This window comes from Cyprinodon tularosa, unplaced genomic scaffold (assembly GCF_016077235.1).
Source record: "Cyprinodon tularosa strain WSP-4 unplaced genomic scaffold, ASM1607723v1 ctg363, whole genome shotgun sequence".
NCBI lineage: Eukaryota > Metazoa > Chordata > Actinopteri > Cyprinodontiformes > Cyprinodontidae > Cyprinodon > Cyprinodon tularosa.
The window spans coordinates 564,472-587,691 of NW_024039078.1; the positions used below are offsets into that span (position 1 = coordinate 564,472).

General features: G+C 38.9%; 1 protein-coding gene across 4 annotated transcripts in view; it reads right to left on the bottom strand.

The window, feature by feature from the left end:
- si:zfos-2326c3.2 (misshapen-like kinase 1) overlaps positions 1-23,220 on the bottom strand; it is a 124,643-nt gene that overhangs the window by 72,275 nt on the left and 29,148 nt on the right. For all 4 annotated transcript variants that reach the window (XM_038295948.1, XM_038295950.1, XM_038295949.1 and 1 more), the window contains exons 3-9: positions 20,361-20,417; positions 11,270-11,395; positions 11,052-11,162; positions 5,544-5,634; positions 5,269-5,399; positions 3,207-3,261; positions 1,771-1,849 (exon numbers count right to left, since the gene is read on the bottom strand). In XM_038295948.1, coding sequence (XP_038151876.1) covers positions 1,771-1,849; positions 3,207-3,261; positions 5,269-5,399; positions 5,544-5,634; positions 11,052-11,162; positions 11,270-11,395; positions 20,361-20,417 — 650 coding nt within the window. The remainder of the gene's footprint in view (positions 1-1,770; positions 1,850-3,206; positions 3,262-5,268; positions 5,400-5,543; positions 5,635-11,051; positions 11,163-11,269; positions 11,396-20,360; positions 20,418-23,220) is intronic.

Sequence of the window (23,220 nt, forward strand, 5' to 3'; positions counted from 1 at the left end):
CGGGGTAAAAGCGCTGCACTCTGGACCAAACGCAGCTATTAAAAGCTGCTCGGAGAAAAGGCGTTTCTGATCGTATTAATAGTGAATGAAAGACAGCCGCTAGGGTCAGCGCAGAGTTCAACTGGAAGAGCTTTTCTATTAAGTATGGATGGGCAGGAAGTGCAAGGAGGCAAAAATCAAAATTTGATCTAGATGAAAAGTATATATCACAAACACTACTATCATGATGCAGCCGCTATGGCACCAGCTTCATATGGTGGGATGCAATCTTAGCTGATTTAATCAAAGAATCTTCTAGAGCAGGGGTCACCAATTAAAAATCAGCAGGGTCAGAATAAAGAAAATCATCACCCAGTAAAGGTCCAGAGAAATTTTTTTATTATAATCTGTTACTTTAAACAAAATTTAACACTGAAGTAAAATGAAATTTTGGTGTATCCATGTTATACGTTGAATTTTTTAATAAAAAAAAATTGAAAAAAAATCTTTCCATTTTAAAATCTAAAGTGTTTTTTGAAGTATAATACAACAATCGTTCACTTTGGTAAATAGACAATTTCCTGGTTCAAATATTTTATAAAACACCTGAAATGACCGTTTGTTTTTTTCTTCCTCTTTCTGTCTTAATGTTGGCAGTGGGCTTTATGCTGCCCTGCAAGGCTTTAAACCTGGGTTTAAATGGAGGTAAAGCCATTCTAAAGCACATATCAAGGAGCTCATTTTGAGCCTGGATCCATATTTATTTTTGATTCTGTTCATGGTGGAGAATCCTGCTTCCCAGCAGCAGGTTGAGCCAAACATCCTCTAAAAGTTCAGGGTCATCTTTGAGCACTATTTCACTTTTCTGTCAACAGTTCACCACAGTTCTTCCAGCAGTCCACACTTTCTCTGCTCTCTTTTTCTCATCATCTTCTCCTTCCTTCTCATCGCCCGGCTTGCCACAGGTTTGCCTGCTGTGTCTAAAAGTAGCAGCAGCAGCAACCCAGACTGACAACAGCTCATTGGATCATTTGGATCACTTGTAGCCTGGTGCTGGATGCTCTGGAGGGCTTTACCGTATTAAAAGGAGAAGCAGCGCAAGCGAATTTAGACACCATCGGACCAAATGCGGTAAGTTATAAATATTTTAAATCAGGTTGGGTCCAAATTAGCCAGCAGGTGGATCCAGTCCCAGGTCCGCTAATCTGTGTCCGCTGTTCAAGAATGTCTGATTGTCAGTGAATTTTGTTCCTTTATTGTTTCAAGCAAGAAAAGCCGTTTGTAAATAGAAATTTTAATAAACTTGATCTGCTTTAAGAGTAACTTTTCTGTCTTCTCTGGTTTAATTTTTTTATTCTTTTTTATGTTATATATTTTTGGGTTTTAATTAATGCAATCTTTTTAAATTGTGTTTTAAAGATTACATTGTCTTCCCTTTAAGCTCAATGGTAACGCTCACTGTTCACCAATAAAAATGTTGCTAAGGTCGCTCTTTACTGCAGAGGAAAGCCCGCCCCAGAGATGACGAGAGAAAAAATAAAATTTTAAAGAATTAAAACGTGTATTTTTCTTTAAAAAAATACATTTTGAAAAGTAAAATGTGAAACAAAATAAAATAAAAGATTTAATAATAATAATTGATTAAAGAAAACAGTAAAGTTAATTTCAAAAACCTTTTTTAATTAGGATGTTTTAAGATGTTTGATTTCTGGATTACTTTTTTTATTTTATTTGCCTTTGCAAAACATCTGTAAAATCTGTGAGCTTTTGAGAGGGGATTTCACTTCTTACCACTTCTTTGATTTGAGTCTGGGCGCGGGGTTTCGAGGAATCAGGAACAGCGCTCTCATTGGATGCATATCGCAGAGAGCTGCAGAGGATCCGCCGAGGGAGAGACGCAGCGTGACGCAGTCAGCCATGGAGCAAAGACAGAGGGAGAGAGTCAGGATCACTGACAAGAGGTTCACCAATCTTCACAGTCATGTGGGGAAAGTCAGTAAACCCATACGATTTAAAAAAAATTAGTTATTTCTATGGTAAAATCTGATTTTTTAGCAGCAGTAATATAAATGATGTGACCATATGAAGTTTTCCTTTGCAGTAGTCCTGCAGGAGCTCACTGAAAGATCAGTGCTTCTATGTTCATTTTCTATGTCTGGTTCTGTCTCCTTGAACCCCAGTCGGCCTCAGCAGATGGCCGCTCACACTGAGCCTGGTTCTGCTGGACGTTTCTTCCTGTTAAAAGGGAGTTTTTCCTCTCCATTGTCACTGCATGCATGCTTGGTATGAGGGGATTACTGTAGAGTTAATGACAACATGAATATCTACATTCTCTACCTGCTAATCTGGGAGGAGTGAATCCTATACAGGCAATGACTGGATGTAATTCAGCTGGTTTTCCTTTAACAGAAACTTTTAAGCAATCTGACTGCATGATCTGATTGAATTGTCTCTATAAAGTGGCTTCAGATGACATTTGTTGTGAATTGGCGCTAGAAAAATAAATTGAATAGGGAAATCACACGACAATCGCTTTGAAAACCATCGTGTGACCCCCCCACTTGGTAATTCGCAACGCCCTGGAGGGTTCCCACCCCTACTTTGGGAACCCCTGCTGTTGTGTCTATTTGTATTAAATATCAGAAGGTCAAATTTTCTAGCAGTATCTTCATTTAATGACACAAAATTGCCCCCAAAGCCAAACTTTGGACACCCTGTTTTACCACAATGAGCTTTAAATTATTCTGAAAAAAATTTTAACCTTCACACCAAAGAAAAAGGCAACTTTGCTGCACGGTAGTGAAGTTGGTAGTGCTGTTGCTTTGCAGCAAGGCGATTCTAGATTCGAATCTCTCCGGGTACTCCGACTTCCTCCAACAGTCCAAAAACATGACTGTTGGGTTCATTGGCCTTTCGGTGTTGCCCTGCGTCAAACTGGCAACCTGTCCGGGGTGTACCCACCTCTCACCCCTATTGTCCATATAAACGAGCCACTAGTGCCGTAAAAACCCCAAAAAACAAACAAAAAAAAAGCAAAGGGAGCAACTTTCTAACTAGCATGCAGCAGTACCTCAGTTTCATAAATCAAGTTATAGTTTTCCTGCAGTGCAGCTTAATGTATCATGGGATAAATTTAGGATGAATGGGTGAACAAACTTTTCTCCATGACTGCAAAGTTCTACATTCAACATGTTTGTCCTCTACGTGTCAAAGTAATAGTAACTTACGAGGCGCTCCTTCGGCCATCTCCAATGCAGTGATGCCTAATGACCAAAGATCGCTCTAAAAAACACAAGACAAAGTAAAAGAGCTGAAGATGAATACAAATATCCAAGCAATAACCACATTTTCTATGGTGGTCTCTGTGTGATTCATAGACATAAAAAGAGTCTGACATAGTGGAAAAATAGCAAATATTTTGGAAAGTAAGCTTGTATGAGCGATGCACACAGCAACGTTTAAACAGAGCGAGCACAAGGAGATGGCCTGGACCAATATGAATCTGAGTGAAATAAAGGCCCTGTCCTATATTAGAGGATTTACGGTAGGCGTTCCCTCTCAGGAGCGGGTACAGCGTTATGCACGTGCATTTTTTTTTTTTTTTTATCCTCCACTATACCTATAAATTACAAATAAACTGATGAAATGTTTGGATTTACAGCTGAAACCAGATATTTACTATAGAAAAAAAACACTTTTTTTTTCTGTCTGTCTGACATGAGATTGTTTGCTAGGTTAGTTCAGCTACAACTAGCAACACTGTTTCTATCAGCCTGTACGCTGCTGGTGCTGATTGAGGTTTGCTCAGCCTTCAGCTCGTGTTCTTAGCATTGTTCATTTGAGACCGAGTTAACGGCTGTGTGATTTCGACCTCCAAACATTGAATATATGACAAAGTTGTCCTAGATCGTGTCTTGACCAGTTGCTTAAACATTTCCATAAAATATTGCTTCCTTTAGATCTTATTGGAGGAAAACCTCTAAATCTGAAGACATCAATTATAAAGAGCTCTCTCTCATTATTCGGCCATTTACACAATCAAATAAAAAGTGAACCTAAAACAGGAAGATTTAATCTAAATTAAGCAAGAGATAGACTAAAATATTATATCCTTTTGTGTTTCATTAGATCAGTCAAAAACAATTCTTCCAGCTAAGATGTTTGATAAAAAGAAAGAAATAACAAATCACACTACCTTTAACATCTCTTTCTATGGGTGCAAACTGGACTGAAATGTGTATAATGTTTGTAGTCATACGACCATTATAAATTACATCGACTTGGAGGAAGCTTGAATCAGAACAGTGGCGGCTGGCCAATGTAGGGTGCTAGGGCGCAGCCCCACCCACCCATTGACCCTTATTAAGACATAAAAAATATATATATCTATATGTATTTTATTCTAAATTAATACTTAAAATATTTCAAAATATACAATACATATCAATTATACAAATATATTAATATGAATTTCTTGCAAATATGCAAATAGTATATATATATATATATATATATATATATATATATATATATATATATATATATATATATATATATATATATATATATATATATATATATATATATATATATATGGCACAAGAACCGTTCTTTTCCAGGACCTGGTTTAGCAAGAAGGCTTGGTTAACTGCATGCAGGGCGGCTAATGCTTTACTCTTTTTCAAAAGTCAGCATAGATAAAGCATAGATAAAGACAGGTAGGGCGGATTTAAAGCACTTTTTAGAAAACGCAAAGAAGAATGAACAATCTACTTTTTCTAGATGTTTGTTAATTTGCATAATTGCTCTTAAATAAACACATTCTCAGAAAATAAAGTTTTTATATATTAAAAAATGATAAAGCTGAATAATAGCTTCTTCATTATTAAAGTGGTACATTTTTTGGGGGGTTTGTGACACAATATTGGACCATGAAAAACACAAATTTGCCTTCACAAAGCCTCAGAAGGACAAAATTTATGTATAAAAAGTTCAATTGTACATGAAGTTATTTTCTTTTTTTTATAATGTTTTTTGGTGTTGGTATTCATATGAACATATTGGTGTGATAATTTAGTATACGTTTGGTTGGTTTTTGGTATACGTCTATTTTGAATTTATAGCCCCCCCTGGAGAAAACTCCACCAGCCGCCAATGAATCCAACCCAACATTTCAGCACCAGGCTGTAGCCAAAGTGATGTTAACATATTTTACCAGTTTAGAACCACATTCCTTAAATTTCTCTACTGCAGTCTTATAAGAATTGAGGTTTGTAGTCGAAGAATTACTCTATAATCATAGGTGGCATCTGGATTCTCGTCGCAGGCGATGACCTCTGGAGCCATCCAATAAGGAGTACCAATGAACGTGTTCCTTCGACCAATCGTCTTATCCAGCTGAGCCGACACTCCAAAGTCAACTGGAATGCAAAATTGTGAGAAATTATGGATGAAAACACACAAAACAAATGTTGTTTGTTTTCCAAAGTTCTGTTTACGGTGCTGTGCTGCCAGAGGCTTAATAGTTGAGGATCTACTCTGTAAATGGATGCAGGCTGTCTTACCCAGTTTGACCTCAGCATTCTCAGTCAATAAGACATTTTGGCCCTTTATGTCTCGATGGATCACATGATGGGAGTGAAGATGGGAAAGACCCTGGAAGACAAATATGTCTAAAATGAGCCCATCAGATGACTAACAGTATAAAAGTGGCAGATTGAACAGCTTCATCACATGTCTGACTCCATACACCCCAGGATTCATGCTGGCTTTGTGACCCGACCCACATTTAAGGGAACAACTGTCAACATTCTTCCACTAAATAACACATTTTATGACTATGAGGGGTTTTAATACAAAGTCTGGCTTAACTGAGAGAAGCTGATAGATAACTCTGAACATCCTGTTAGAGAAAATACTTTAAAGCTATTTTGTGCTCCACTTTTTCAAGACTGACACCCCATCTCCTATTGGAAATAGTTAAATACTTATTTCCCCTCAACTTCAGCTTTATTATTACCAGTGGTGAATAGTAACAAAGTACATTAACTTGATTATTGTTCTTAAATACTTTTTTCACACATCTTTAGTTTACTTGAGCATTCCAAAAAAGTTAGCAAAATGAATCCACTAGACTTTGTTTGAAGACGTGTTGCTTCCCATCCAGGAAGCTTTTTCAATTCAAAATGTAACAAACAGCGTTTAGTTCAAGGCTTTTGGCTTAGAAAACATGCAAATCCAGTTCTTAAGTTTTTTTTTTGGTTCTTGGTTGGTTCTTGTGTTGGTCTTCTTTTCCCTAGCTCCCTTCTAGAATCCTCTGTTCACACCTGCTCCCAATCAGCTCATTAGTCCTGTCTTTGTTCAGTCTCTCATACATACTCTCCCTGTGCAGTTCCTCAGTTCTGGTTCCTTGTCTTTTCCTGGCTCTTCATACTTGTTTTCCCTGATGTCTCCATCGTTCTGTTTTTTTCTGTACTTTTATGTTGGATTTTTGGATTCCTGCATCAGTTGCCTCTGAGTACTAAGTGATCAACTCAACTCTGCCTCATCGCCTCTCTATTTGGGTCCTGAAAAACCTCAACCAAACCTTGACAATCTCTACCTCTGTTGGATCACTGGTGATGTGTGACTGAAACTAAATAAACTGAACTAGACTTAAAGCTACAGTGTGTAATAATTACAGGGATATACAGTCAGAAATGTAATATATTATACATAACTATGTTATTTATCATCATCTACGAGCTCAGCCTCTTAACCATAATATTTGCGTTGCCTTAGAATTCGTTATTTATAATTACATAGGAGCGGGTCTCGCAGCCATGGAGGCAGACATCTTTGCGCTACGGCAGGGCAGAGCCAACAAATTAGTGATTGCGAGATCGCCAAAATGTCACAACGATGTAGAAAAAAATAACGGGTATATTTATTATCTAAAGTCTACATGAAATCTATACCCTACACAGACTAATGAAATACTATCTGTAAAATTATCTATGTAAACAAACCTCATCACTTGAGAAGGTAGGTGATGCGGACGTCGTGGAAGACATTTTGTCCCGTAACGCTCGCCGTACTGTTGGGGGGGAGAAGCGGTGGGGGGGAGATGTTCATGTTGCTGCAGTCTGCAGTCTAACCGCTAGATGTCGCTAAAAGTTACACACTGTAGCTTTAATGGGTTCAATTTTCAAATTTCATTTGGAAATAAAAGTAGTCTTTTCTTTCATCAAAATTTTTTTCCACTATGCATCTGTCTAATGCATAAAATCCCATAAAAATACACTTAAGTTTTACATTAATATGAACTTGGGAAAAGATATTTGCTTCAACAATCAATTAAAACGATAAACGCTTGGATATGCCGCAATAATAAAAAGCATGCTTATTCAACTGCTCAAGGGTTTTAGTTGCTTTGCTAATATCAGACGTAAGGCGTGCTAAGTTCTTCACACATGCTTTCATTTGACACTACTTTTGACAGAGTTGAATTAGTTGTGAGGTGTTGCATAAATAAAGAGATATTTGATAAAAAAAGAAGCATCTAGGCAAGCTGTGACATGTTCTAAGAGAAAGAAATGCAGCCACAGTAAAACGCTGACATTATTTAGATTGGGTCCCTTTAAATGTTTAAATGCTAAAGAGCTCTAGTAGAGAACCTCTACGGTTTCATAACTCCAGAGCCTGCACACTTCTGTGTCCTCATATTCCTGCTTCTTCAAAGGAGGTTAGATAAACAGAGGAAGCGAGTCCTGTTTCAGACAATGACTTCAGCGTAGCGTCTCTCTGTGCACATGTGAAGGGATGTTGTGATGCCGAAACAATCAGGAGACAGCGTGGCGCAGAAGAATGCTGGCAAAGGTCCAGAGAGGTCTTGTCCCTTCGATTTCTTAGACGGCTAAAAATAGACGTTGTAGTTTAATTTCTGTCCTTTGACACCAGCTCAGTATCGTCATTGTTGGAGCTATTTATTTTTTTATATCTTTATCCATTTGAATTGTGTTAATTTTTAAATTATTTTCTTTATTTCATTTTTTTCTTTATTTTGTTCTGAGATAAGACAGAAAGTGTTGTGGATCAGTCCACTTTCTATAAGAGTAGGGGCCAGGGAAACGACCAGGGTTGGGTTCTGGGCCTATGATTTTTATCAGAGCAAGAGGTAGCAGAAAGGACAAAGCAAAGTGTGGACTCTGTACTTGCTGGCTGAAATGGGAAAATAAACCATCCAGAACAATCATCAAGTTTGGACATTAAAACTTATTTTGCCTGCGTACAGAAACTTGACCCCACTGCCTTAGTAGTGGCTTAATGGAACCTTTTTTGGATGTTTGGATTGGCAAACAATCGCCACTACAGTCATTATTAAGAGGTTTTCTTTTAAACTAGGCTCTGACAGGTTTGGTGATACTGTCATAACCTTGGTCAATACACAGAGGCAAGTCTCACTAAATAAAGAAGAAAGTAAGTATTTAGTCAGCCACTGTTTGGGAGAGTTCTCCTTCTTAAGCCCCTGTCACACCTTGACAATTTAGACCAGCGTAGGCCTGACGTACGAAAAATCAGGCAAAAATGCTGGCATACGTTGGAGAAGTTATGGCTACATTTTGTGTAGGTAATGAGCACGCTGAACCTGATTGTGTTGAAATTGATGAGAATGTAGAAATAACAAGAGGTGAGAGGGATGATGTTTATTTAGCTGCTGCTAGAATATGCTAATGCAGATGGAGAGCTATGTTAGAAAGAGCTCCAGTTTCTAACTGAGCCTATTAGCGGTTAGCATATGTGGGAGATGCTGAGTCATCAAGTCATCTCCATGTCATGTACCTGGTCTGCCCAACCACTGAACCAGGTGAGTCCAATCCGCACAATTACGTTAGCTTCTGCTAAAGGTGTTGGCTCTAGCTAATATAGCAAACAGCGGATCCAAGCCAATCACACCTGTTTGCTTCACAAAGGTTGCCTACCTTATGGCTTAACAAAGCCATGATGGCAATTATTTTACATCAAGTAGTATGCAGTTCTTCATATATACATACACACATCAATTTCAAACAGATGGTATCGGTATTGGCCAATACAGCACAGCCAGGTATTGGCATCTGGGCCAAAAAATGGCATACCGCTAATTCCCATTAAATGAAAAAAAGTTCAACACCAAAAAGAAAAGTGTAGTCCATTAACAGAAAACTCTAGAAAAATATGTGAAAAACAGCATGTATGTAGAAAATACAGACTGAACTTGCCAACCAGTGGCGCCACCAGGGGGCCACCCCACTGGCCAGTGCAAATTTTAGTAGCATCAGATTAGCATTTCATCCCATTATGTACAGCCAGTGATGCTAAATTGAAAATCACACAATAAACCAAGATACGGGGTGGTGTTTACTAAAGTCTTTATGATTTCTGCAGGCAGGTTTACCACAATACTACATTTAAACCCTGAAATTATGGCTTTTAGTTTCAGTGTGCCACCCCAAGATTTTTAGTGGCCCCCATCTGGTCACGCCTATGAAACATTTCTGAAGGTGCTACTGCTGTAAACGGGAAATAACGCCCTCTCCAAAAGATCCAGCTGCCCGTTAAAATCAAACATCCCAAACATGCTCCAAACTACCCCAAAAAAACAGCGGTCTAGGAGACTTTTTGCTTAAACAGACCTCTTTCTCTTTTAAAGAAAGATTGACAGCCGAGATAATAGCCAAATGTTGAGGTTATGCTTGGAAATGACATCTAAGCATATATATCGCAGATTGATGAGCAGCAGCAACTGCGTCCATAAGCTGAGTGATGGACCTAAATACTACACCTGTTGATCATCAGTCAAGTCTAAACCTTGCAGCCTCTTTGTGCTACTTCCTTTCCATTGAATCAGGAAAAGCTGAACTCTACGTGGAGCTTTAGTTTTTGGAAAGAATCATACATAATAATGCTTGCTGGTTACTTGACCCTTCCTGCTCCAGAAACACAGTTAAATGGTTTCCGATTGGTGAATAAATCAAACCTGAATGCTTGGTTGTTGGTGTGAGAGGAAAAGTCAATGCTAGAGATTTAAAAAGTTGGCAAATTGAAGGTTTTATTTTACTTTGTTTTAGCCCTCTAAAGTCAAATAGAGGCATAAATATGACGGAATATTGTTTCATTTGTTATAAATCGGAGGTCTTCAACAGGGGGTCCGGGACTGTTTTTTTATATTCCCCCCTGCAGTTTTTCCACCAATTGAAATGTCCTTAAATACACATTAACATGACTTCAACAATCTGTAGTAAACAGATAAATGGAGGCAGAAGATGTCTTTCAGTCATCAATCCACACATTCAGCGACACACAGGAGCTCTTTCAATCTGGGCACCGTTTCATTCACAACACCTGTCCCATCAACCAGGAATCAGAATCAGAAATACTTTAATAATCCCAGGGAGAAATTACTTTAGCTACATTACTCCATCTGTAATAGAGTGACAATAGGACCAGTTTGATATAATTTCATGCAATATATATAATTAGGGGGTCCCCGCTCCATCTCACCATCAGTTTGGGGTCCTTGGCCTGGAAAAACGTTAAAGACCCCTGTTATAAATCATTAGCTGTTTTCTGCACAGCGGAAGAAAGACCCATGCCTTCATTGCGACACCGTCTCTACATGTTTGGTTCCTGCCAGTTTTCATAGCGTTACGAGTTTCATAACAGCGCAGACCACGCTTCACTACTGGGCATAAATCAAAAATAACTGCATCATACCTGCGACAAGCTCATTGGTACACACTGCTGTGGGAGTATAACCAGCCCTTACCAACTCAAAGTCGTTAGCATAGAAACTTGTCCTGTTATCTATGATGGTATAGCATTATGCTGCATCAACATGTATTTACCTGATTCTAAACTAGGGCATCCATGATATCATCAGGTCCTGGTAATTAAAACTTCAGTGCTGCAGTCACTATATGCTTCAAAAGGCCTTTTCAGGTAACAATGTGTTGGAATCGGCTGCCTCTTTCTCTTCACGGCAGTTAGGGATTATATAACGACATGTTTTGCTCTGTATTTATGCTTTGATGAGTATCTTATGTTGACCTTACCCTTAGCACCTCTCTGCAGATGTAGGCAATCCAGTCCTCTTTCAGACAGTTTCCTTTGGTCTTTTTCACCAGGTCCGTCACCGAGCCGGCGCCACAGTACTCCATCACTAACTGCAGAGGCAAACAAATCGAGATCAGCTTTAACCATGTTATGTAAATTCAAAATATTGCAGACTCAACATGAACAAAGTGCTCAGAATGTGGGGTAGTTTGCAAACCCAGAGTTGGTGGTCCTGACCAGCAGGTCCTTTCTTAATGAAGGCACCATAATAAGTAGCAATGTTTCTGTGATGGGAATAACTTTTCAGCATATTTATCTCCAGTTTTATCTCCTCCTCTTCCTCCTAATGACAAAAACACAAAAAGCAAAAAAAGGCAAGGCCAGATTATTTATATTGCACATTTCAGTAGCGAGGCAAGTCACAATGGTGTACACACTGAAGTGTTACATAAAGGTAACACAAATAAATACAGAAAATAAGAAAATCAGAAAGATGATTATATCTAAAAAGATCAAATTAATGATAAAAAATGAAAATAAATTTTAACTGAAAACTTAACTAATGTTTAGAAATAACAGACTCAGACTCTTTATTTTTTAAATCTGGATTAAAAGTTAAGGATTTGGCATTTTTACGCCGTTCGAGGAGTTTAATCCAGATTACTAGAGCATAAAAACTACAAGATGCCTCTCTGGTCCAGCAGACCTGAGAAGTTTGGTTGTTGCTCCACCGACATCAAGTCTGTAATGTTTTATGGAGCTAATCTACTGATCTATAGATCAATAAGAGTATTTTATTCACTTTCTAATTTCTAGTAAGGAGGCAGGCAGCCGAATTCTGCTTGATCCAATTTTTTGGCAGACCTGTGGAAACACGGCTGCAGGGATCAGTTCTACTAAATACAAAAAGCAGGAAGTAGCTTTTCAATGTCCTGCTGAGACATTAGTCCTTTAATCACTGTTAATACAGCGACCCAAGTTTTTGAGTTTACTACCTTTTACGGCCTATTTTACTACCTCTGCAATATTTTTACTACCGATGCAAAATGTCTTGACTAAGACCTCCTGAAGCATGGAAAACCTTTGTCAGAGCCTGTCTATTGTTGTACAAGCCTTTGTTTTGGAAGAGTTCCCTGATGCGTCATTTGTGTTTTGCTAAAGTTTTTTTTGCATGTTTTCTAACCCAAAACAAAGCTTTGTTTTTGGTCCTCTCTATAAAGCCTCGAACTCAACCCTATTTCTGACATTTTGAATTGAAAAATCTTCCTGGATGGGAAAAGAAATGTCTTCAAACTTGGAAACCAAGTCCAGTGGGTAGTTTTTTTTTTTTTTTTACTTTTTTGGAATAATTATGACCTGGATGGCGGAGAATTTTCACCAGCTTAATGACCCAGCATTCAAAGATGGAAAAAACCCATCATTCTCCATGATGGGTTTTTTTAAAAACTTTTTTGGAATGCTTGGACATTTAGCATTATGAACCCAAATGTTAAAAGCGAACTTAAAAATTGTTCCAAAAAAGGAAAATTAAAAACTATCCACTGGACTTTGTTTCCAAGTTTTATTGAAAAAGTTTCTTGGATGGGAAGCGAAACGTCTTCAAACCTGGAAACAAAGTCCAATGGATTGTTCTTAATTTTCATTTTTTTAGAATGACTATGAACTGGATGACTGAGTCATAAAATCTCTGCTAACTCAAACATGTTAGACCAGTAACATGCTCCTGCTTTTCAGAGTTTACCCAACAATAAATTCAATAACTTAATGAGAAAATTCTGCATTAGATGATTAGTTGATAGGTGTGGTTAATGTAGCAACACCACGATAGAGGTTGCTTTTAGATTAAAGAGGAGAGTTTAATATTGCAATGCCGTGGATTGCTCAATGTTAAAACCTAAAAAAATTAAAGATTGTATAATGAAATCAATTCCATGCTAATTGCTAATACCTGATTGATAATATACTTGCTAAATTGAATGTTTGACTTATGTTCAAGAGGCTTTTTCCTAATTAAAAAAAACATTTGACTGTAGGAATCCACCTGATCAGAAGTTCAGTTTACAGAATAAGCCACTCCATTAAAATGTTAATGTTACTTTGACAAAAATATTAAGTGTACTTATTTGGATTTTTCTATTCAACTGAATCATCTGAGTTAATAAACTTATTGTTCTGCTCTAGGCAGAGGCAGTTGCATTTTCCTGCTGCTCCTGCATGTCCCTGCTCTGTCCCTGCTTTGTTGTGTCTTTTCTGAGCCCTCTCTTCATATCACCCACACCAAACAACTGAATCAGGTCAGCTGGTCTCTCAATGCATTTCCCTGTCTACCCAGGAAATGGGGACCTGTCTTGTCCTGTCGGGACATAATTCCTGGGATACACTCGAAACCCCAGGATTATGGATGCCCCCTTATCAAAACTCCCCTGTATGTTATAGCCGAAGGGCCCAGAACTGCCGACTCCTGCAACCCTTCCGCCCCACCAGCTAACACCTGTGGATGCGTTCAGAAATATAGCGCCAGTTGATTAACATCCATCTTATCAAGGACAATAGCCTCCGGACAGCGTTCATGGACAAATTGAACGCACTTACACGCGATGGGTAAAGACGATAGGAAAAAGTGAAAGAAAGTGTGGACTGCTGGAAGAAGCACGTTGAACTAGTGAAAAAGTGAAATGTTGTGCTCAAAGATGACCCTACACAATTTGAGTATATTTGCCTCAACCTGCTGCTGTGAAGCAGGATTCTCCACCATGAACAGAATCAACAATAAAGATCCTTGATATGTGCTTTAGAATGGCTTAGTCTCCATTCAAACCCAGGTTTAAAGCCTTGCAGGGCAGCATAAAGCCCACTGCCAACATTAAGACAGAAACAATAAAGAAAAAACAAACAAACGGTCAGTTACGGTTTTATAAAATATGTGAATCAGGAAATAGTCTATATACCAAACTGAACGATTGTTGTTCTCTAGTTCAAAAATCACTTTTTGATTTTAAAATAGAAGAATGTTCAAATTTTTTTTTACATCTTTTTATTTTAAAAGTCAATGTAAAAAATGGATACATAAAAAAATATATATATATATTACAGTGTTACATTCTGTTTAAAGTAACAAATTATAATTAAAAATGTCTCCAGACCTTTACTGGTGGTTGATTTTCTTTATTCGGACCCCAATGATTTTTAATTGGTGACCCCTGCTTTATAGCTTTAAAGGGAAAGTCAGATTATATACCAAGTCAAGTTCTGTTTGTTACCTTTAACAACAATTCAACAGCCTTTATTTGAGTTAATTCAATCTACTACCTTTTAGCACCATCTATAAACCCTGTTAATCCTGGGGATGTTATTCAGGTGAACCGACTTTGTTTCCGTCTTTATGAACCTCTGAAGGTTCAGGTCTGAGTCCATCACTACACCCAGATTTAGAGCCTGATTGCTGGTTTCTAGCTGGATTAATAGGAGCTCTGTGCAAACTTTGACACGCCCTTGGTCCAAAAATGATTTTGTCAACATTTGGTCCATCCATACATTGATATGTTCTCCTCATAGATATTCTCTATCCTAACAAACCTCTTAGCTGTTAGTTGGAGGGAGGGAGGATAAGATGGGTAATGAGAAGAGGGCGTTGAATAAATAGTAGCGGAGCTGGAGGAGTTGGACTTTTTTTGTTGTTTTAAAGTTCCTGTCTCAAAATAGATAAGGCAGAGTGGCAGCTTTTGTTGCTATCTGAACAAACCCCCAGTGACTGCATGTGAAAGTGTGAGTCTGTGTGTGTGATGACAGATAATAGACAGGCATTTCCACAGATTGTCTGTAGCTGAGTGGCAGAGAAATCCTCAAAAAGTCCACAGGAAAAGTCCCACTGGTCAGTGATGATGACAGCATGTATGTGGACTGAACTGTGCAAGTTCACACTTCCAATTTCTGCATCATGTCCTTAGTTCAGCACAAGGGCTGAGTATTGCCATGTGTGTTGCGACACCATTTGTCTCACTAAACTTGGGTCACAATTAGTGTATCGCCAATGCCATTTTTTGGCCCAGATACCCAACACCTGGCTGTGCAGTATTGGCCGATGCCGATACCATCTGTTTGAACTTGATGTGTGTGTATATATGAAGAACTGCGCACTACTTGATGTAAAATAATTGCCATCATGGCTTTGTCAAGCTGCTGCCTACCTTTAGGAAGCAGGAAAAAGACTAATACAAAGTGAATCCAGTAGAACTTTTTATTGCCTGTGGTTGATTTTTTATTGACAATGGTTGAATAAACTTTTGGCTCTCAAAATGGTTTTGGTGCCATATTTGTTGGTACTCACTGATACCAACATTTCAGTGCTGGATCGGGGCCCTACCCGATATTGGTATCTGTATCGGTGCAACACTAGTCATAATACCATATCACGATAATTCAATGTTAGTAAATATTGCTACATTTTAAGCAGCTATCAATATGAAATGTTTAGGTGCTGTATTTGTGCATGTTCATCATAATCCATGTTGTTTGGGGTTTCAGTCTGTCCATTTCTTCCACTGTGACTGACGCAACTACAAAAATGGTGCTGCGGCACACAGCAAAAGGGAAGATCGGTGTTATGTCAGGCAGCCGAAAATCACGATATAGCATCGAATCAATTTTATCCAGCACTAAACCCAACCAGGTATCAAAACGGAGATATTTTTTTCATTGTTTAAAGTCGCTGGGAAACGACTGTTCCAACTGTTGCATTTCCGAATTCTCCCGCGTGGTGCCCGACTTTATACGTGTGAAAAAAGTGAATGTGATTGGTCGTTTATTGTTGTGGTGGCAGGTTCGCAATCAAGTTTGGTTGTGGCCGGTGTGTCAGAAGCATCTTGCTAACCAGTTAGCAACTTAAAGCAAGTAGGTTCCCAATGGGAAATTACATTGGGACCAAGTAGCACTTAGCCACGACACTGTGAAGGAGAAAGCTTACAGCCGTACATGTTGGAGCCCTTGCCTCACAACGCTGCCAGTTCTGTTAGCTCTACGCCTGCTGAAGAGACAGATGTCCATCCCAGTAAACACTGGTAAAGTAAATGGTAAAGTAAATGATTCTTATTCCTAATTTCAACCGTTGCGTATGTTAGCTGCGACATATGAATCGCAGCTAACATACGATGTCACTAGGAATCCTGTTCGACAGCAACCTCTGGCCCAGTCGCCTCTTCGTGGTTTTCCACTACTGTTCACGGCGACTGCAGGTGGATGTTAGCATTCTTCACGTACGGAATCAAAACTGCAGGCACCCGCATAATAAAAGCAAACATATTTTGCCGACAGGTTTCGGCATTTTAAGTTAATTTAGGCGTTCATAAACTGTTTCAGAGGACTTTGCATGTAAACTAGCTGCTTCTGCTGCCTCTGCTGCTTTAAGTGTTAACGTAGCATCAGTCTAATCTCAGATTTTAAAAGGAGTTAAAATTTCATGAAATCTTAAACATCTATTTGATATTGACAAACCAAGACCACCATTTCCAGTCTGTCTTGCTGTAAAACTGTTTTTATAAAGCTAACTGGTGGCTACTGTGAGCTGCTCTCTGCGGGAAAGGTAACCTGCCCTGCTCAGGTAAATGGAGACGGTAAAACGGCTCTGATAATAAACGTAGAGCGTCTAAGCCAAAACCAGAACCAGATGATCTAATAGGATCAATTCATGACCTTCCAGATGCTCAATGTCCGCTGGACTCCACTGGAAAAAATGTAAATGTAGGTAAGTCATTTGTTGTTAAAATAAGTGCATTTGTTCTTGAATTGAGGAGATAAAAGAGACATTTTGCCAATGGAACAAGACAATTTAGATGTAAAATAAGAAAACACAATTGCATTGTCTTATTTCAATTGCATATTATTCAATTATCTTCTTTTAAGAGCAAATATACTCATTCCATTGGCAAATTATCTCATTTACCTATTCAAATTAAGGGTAAATACACTTAACTTAAGGAATGTTTACTTATTTGTAGATCGTTTTTGCAGTGCCCACATGAAGTTATTACTGATCTAAATCATTTCACTTTTATTAACTTATCTAACGATAAGTCTGCAAAAATACAAAGATAGGCCATCTTAAAGCTGTGAAAATATCTTATTACAGGTCAAGTTGTGTCAAACTTTAATGGGAGAGAAAAACAGCTTTTCTAACAGCTGTTTGGTTTAAAACACTAGTTAGAGAAAAAAGCTTCAGTCTCACAGGTGAGAGTCCTCTAAAGCTGCTGCATTATGCTTTCAAGAAGAAACACTTAAGCAAACCTAGAGAAAAAAAAACATACTTATTCCACATAAAGCCAGAAGTTTATCAAAGCTTTCAACATGACGACGTGTGATGAAGGTGTAGCTGATAATCTAGTTCCAACGTATGAGCTCCCTCAAACCCCCGGATACAGCTTTTATTTGAGGTTTTTCTATCCTCAAATTGATTTACTCTACAGTAAGTTATTAATATTTCATAATACCAAAACAACAACATGGCACTGTGGCTTTTAAACTCTAAAGTGAACAGAGATTTAATATCGCAGAGATCTAATAAAAAACTACTTCTGTGTGGGGAAAAAAAAGATACATGAGGAGAGGAGGAGGGAGAGGATTGGTTTTTTGTAATTTGATTTAGTCCAGTAAAGTGCTATATGAAAGAACGTTCCGGTTTGATCTGTGTTGTATGTGCGCACTCTGACAGGAGAGTTATGAGAGGCTCCCGAGTGGATTGTTAAGAGTTCAGACCGCTTCAATGACCTAAGCGTACCGTAAGAGGACTCAAAGAGTGGGAAAGCAGAGGAGAACACGACTGTTTGGAGACATTAGGAGGAGGTTTACTGGACTCTTGGTTCTGGCCTCCCATTTGGGTCATTTGGGGGTACAGCTAAGGGCTGGTTATCCTCCCGCAGCAGTGTGTCGCACTGAGCTTGTCGCAGGTATTTTTGATTTATGCCCAATATTGAAGCATGGTCTGCGATATATTATTCCACGCCACAACACAAAAGGGACAATCAGGAACTAGCTGTGGGTCTGGATACGGCCGAGGCGGTGAGGAAGTGGAAAAATGCAAAGGGCTAGTTTGTCTGACAACCAGAGCATGTGATTGGAGCGTGGAGCAGAGTGGAAGAAATATGGTGGAGCGCAAAGCGGTTTTCAATTCAAAGGCCGGAGCGAGGATTTTGCTCCGCACCAGTTCACTCAGGTGCGCTCACAACGTCAATTAAAAATGTTGGATTATAACATTTGTATAAAATCATTTATTAAAATATACACTAACTATACTTTAACAGTATGGAGAGGGTTTACATAAAGTGATGGTTGTGGTAAGAGGCTGTTTTTGAAAATGGATCGCATACATGCATTAAACGCTATTATCTCATTTGCAATGGGATGCGAAGTGTCCTTTTTTAATGTAGTCTAGAAACAGTGGGATAATTTAACAGCCAGATAAATAAGACAATAAACATGAATCGGTCACATCATTAAATCAAACGCCGTGTGTCCCAGGGCCCTGGCATCATTACATGATGGAAAAATGTCAGAAAATGCCTTCTCCTGAAAATTTGAGCCAGCTTGTAGCGATTTTGCTGGAGCGGTAAGGAAATTAAGGTAAGCGGAGCAGATTTTGAGTGGAGCGTCCTGGCGCAACTTTGAGTGGCGGAGCGAATGAGCAAACATCCTCCTGAGAGGGGAGCGGGAATTGCGCTCCGCTCCACTCACATGCTCTGGCGACAACGGAGGGACATGACGGGGAAGAAGAGCGGGGATCCAGGTGGAAAAAGGATCCCAGCGTTCTTGTGCACCTCGCTCTTCTAGCTGGTTCATCTTCACGAGTCGTTTTCAACAATGGCGGTCATACAAACAAAACAAGCCAGTAAGGTACCAAACAGGAAATGTGAATAGTGTAGAGCGGATGAAGATTTGATCAATCCTGTCTGCAGTCAGCTACAATTTTGGAGAGGTGCAGCAGAGTGTCTGCGGAAGGGGTGGGGATATATCTGTGTTATAGCGAAGCGGCTGTTCCAACCGTTGCATTTCCGAATTCCCCCGATTGGTGCAAGACTTTACAAGACTGAATAGAGTGAATGTGATTGGTCGTTTATCAAGGGGGCGGGATTGTTGAAGCAGAAGGTTCCCAAGCATTTTGGTTGTAGACGGTTTATCTGAAGCATCTCGCTAACCAGTTAGCAACTTAGTGCTAGTAGGTTCCCAATGGGAAATTCCATTGGGACCAAGTAGCACTAAATTGGTGACTTAGAAACGACACTGTCAAGGAACGCTATGGACAGAGGAAACATGGAAGAGGAGGAGAGTTTAGTGTCGGAGGTTGTAGATGAGTCTCCTCCATCATACATTTTTTATTTAGAGGAGGAAAGCGGGGATGAAGATGTTGTGGAAGAGGACGCCAGGGCGGCAGAAGCTTGGTTTGTTGTAGAAGGCTTCCAGCCGTACATGTTTGAGCCCTTGCCTCGCAACGCTGCCAGTTCTGTTAGCTCTACGCCTGCTGAAGACGCAGAGTCCATCCCCGTGAACACTGGGACGGAACTCAATGGGAAAGGAAAGGATTCTCATTTCAACCGTTACATATATTAGCTGCGACATATGAATCAAGATGCTATGACCGAAAAATCTGATTGACAGATGACCGGATTGGTTAAATTTAGGTATTCAGGCTGACGTAACTAACGGGCCTGCAAAATAAAAAAAATAAAAAAAACAGATTTTAAGACAAGATTATTTTTCTAAATCAAAATTTTCTAAATTTTTGGACAATATCATCCAATAAATATTACATTTATATACATGTTTAAGACAATGATTTGACATTTAAATATGATTTCCCTACGACTTTTAAAAAGTCTGATGAAAAAAATTGGAAAAGAAAATAGTTTTCATAAAATATAATCTGAGCAGTCAAAAAAGTTATACCAAAATTTTTTTATTTTTTTTTTAATTAAGAATTTTTACAAAGTTTTATTTCTGGATTATTTCTGGATTGCATTTTTTTTTCATTTACAAAACATGTTCTTTGCTTGCAACAATAATGGAGCAGAATTCACTCCATAAGTTTGGTCCTATTGTAAACCACATTGCCTGACAGCTGGTAGGAGGTTTTTGCTCCGTAAAAACGGACAATCTAGTTGTTTTAGATCTAAACCTTCCTGTTATGCATCTGGGTGCAGAAAAGTTTAGAAAGCCAGATCCAGATTGGCCTCATTCCTGTTGATCAGGGATAATAAAGACTAAACATTTGAACGCTCTGATAGTGCAAAGATAAGAAGAGGATCTGCTGGAAAAGCCTTTACCTCGGTGACCTCCATGACTTTGATAGCTGCCAGTTGACCAGTCTTGACATGGCGACCCTGGTGGAAACAAAGAAACAGCTAAAGTCACAACCAGTTTTTAACAACATGAGCATCAGACATTGATTATATCAAACAGGGACTCGTTCTCTAGCACGAAGCCAGACATTACACCATCGTTTGACAGAGCAAACGGTCTGTGATGTAATCCTTCATCCACCGAGCCGTCTCCTAATTTCATTTTCTCTTGAGATCCAGTCAGAAAGAAAGAGAAATGACACAACATGAGAGCGAAAAACATGGGGAAAAAGCAGGGAAAGGGTCAGCGAAGTGGACCAGATGGGCAGTCAGGTGAAAAAGGAGAAAGTGAAACCGTGATGAGTCAGAACAGCTGCTCTATGCACCCAAAAGTCTGTCAGGTCAACAGAAATAACTAGCTAGTAAGGTTGGATCAAACCAAGGCCGTTTCTTAAGTCTGGGCTTGGGAAGAACGGGAGCATACAGCATAGATATGGGTCAATTGGAACAGAAGCGTACTGATAAAATCACGACATCTTCTGCTCGTCTGGAGCTGCATTTCACCTCCTGTTATTAATAGTCTCTAGATAATAATAAATTCCGACTTTTTCATTTAGTGGGGGAATAATAATGAACACAGTCAGATAAACACAATTCAAATTAATATTTAGCCAAGCAAAATAAAAATATTGCCATCATAGCCAGCGGTCCTTCACACACGGCTATGCAAAGAGAGGGCTGCTGCAGACGGGCTGCAGTTAGCCCTGGCTCCACTGGTTGCCGCGGTCCTCTCAACATCGGAACTTTTTTTTAAATTACGCATTAAATTGGTAAATGGACCATATAGTGATGTTTAAAAGTATAATATTCTTGCCTCAAATTATGTTAAAATGTACTTTTATTGAGCAACAGAAACAGAAAAGAGAACTTTTAACGGACAAGTCTGCTCTGATGCATGCTGGGTAAAGAGGGAGGGGTGAGAACAACATCCGGGGACTTTGTCCATTCTCTGTCTTCTTGTTCTTGTGAATTGGAACAGTGCTAGGGCTGAGGATGATGACGTTTCACGAGCACATGAGGACATGAGAACGCACAAGTACACATATTGAGAAACGGCCCAATATTTCTGAGATTTTATGCGATACTCCAAGTTGTGCAAATAAAAAAAGGTGGTCTAAACTCTTTTTCATATAAAAATGTCACTCTGTGTAGCATGCATTTTTACTGCGTTAATTTACTCTTGATGGACCTGAATGAAAACTGCTTCCTGTCGCCATCAGAACAGCAGTTCCTATCAGATTTTTAGCTAGCAATGCATATGGGCATATGGGATATATGCATATATCCTTTACTAAAAATATTAGGAATTGTACTACCTGTTTTTGGGATGTACAGCATTTTTATGCTCTAATTTTCCCCTGGAAAGTTTGCTCAAATGTTAAAAATTTCACAAGCATCAGATGTTGGAGTTGGAAAATTTCATTTTTACTGCTTGACGCGTCACATCAACCAATCAGAGACGCTGATCTGGGAGCTGGCAGGGAGACAGACACAGGAAACCGTTTATTAATGCCTAAATTAACTTAAAATGTCAAAAGCTGCCGGCAAAATATTTTCACTTTTATTATCCTGATGCCTGCAGTTTGGACCACATACCTAGAAAAACGCTAACATCTACTTCCGGTTGCCACCAACAGTAGAGGAAAACCCCTGACCTGAGGAAGCTACTGGAATTCAAGTGACAGAGCACTGTCGGTATGTGGGGGTCTGATCAGCTCCAAAAATTAAATATTTTAAAATAGGATCATAATCTTTATGAACTGACTGCACAGACAAGGTTTTAAGGTGGACTTTCTCAATCAAAAACCTATTAAAATTACTTTTTACCCACTGATCAGAGCAAATATAGCAAAGCCGCTCTCTGGCATAGAACACAGAAGAATCTGGACACACTTTACTGGACGTCAAAGATGATCATGATGTGCATCTTACCTTAATGTGTACAAGCATCAAAAATGAAGCAGAAGCTTTTTTTGCTGCTGAAATCGTGGTGTGAAAGTATCATTACACTATCTGATTGTTTGAATTAACCTAAGAAACATAATATTGTACCTGAAAATGATCTCATGTCTTCCTTATGAAATTTCCACCTCTAGTCAAGCACTCATACTTCCCATAGTCAGCACAAAAGAAGAGCAAAAAGTTAGCTGCATTCACAGCCATCATAGCGATTCGATTCAGTATCAATTTCCTGACCCAACAATCCGATTATTTTCGATACTCCAGAATACACCATCTTCTTTTTCCCCGACCATGTCTGTCTTGCCTTCTGTTTATGCGAGTGTGTGTGTGCAAGCGGAAAGAGGGTAGTGGCTAAAAGAACGAGGTAGGAGGGCAAAATAGGTTTAGCGCCACCGCAGCATGGGAGTCAGAATTACATCCAGGAGCAAGTGGATAAAATAGACTGGAGGAAAAAAAAAACTGAATCGATACTCTTTTGGATGAGTCGATGCATCGGATCGTCAGTTCTTGGATCGATGCATCGATACAAAATGAATATTATTGACACCCCTTCTGTATTCCACCTCAAAAAGCAGGAAATAGCATTTCAGAGTCTAAATTTCAACATTTTAAAGGGGAGGATACCCCAGACCTCCCTACGCCACATAAAGCCTAAAGATGTGATAAACCAAGGTGTACACCCTATGAAATATTTCCCATTACAATCACAGTATAGAACTCTTCTGTGAAGGCCTGAAAAGTTTCATTAAGGGATATAAACAAATAATCAACTTATGAATAATTTTTATTAATGTTTTTTTTTAAGTTTAATTGTTAATTAATA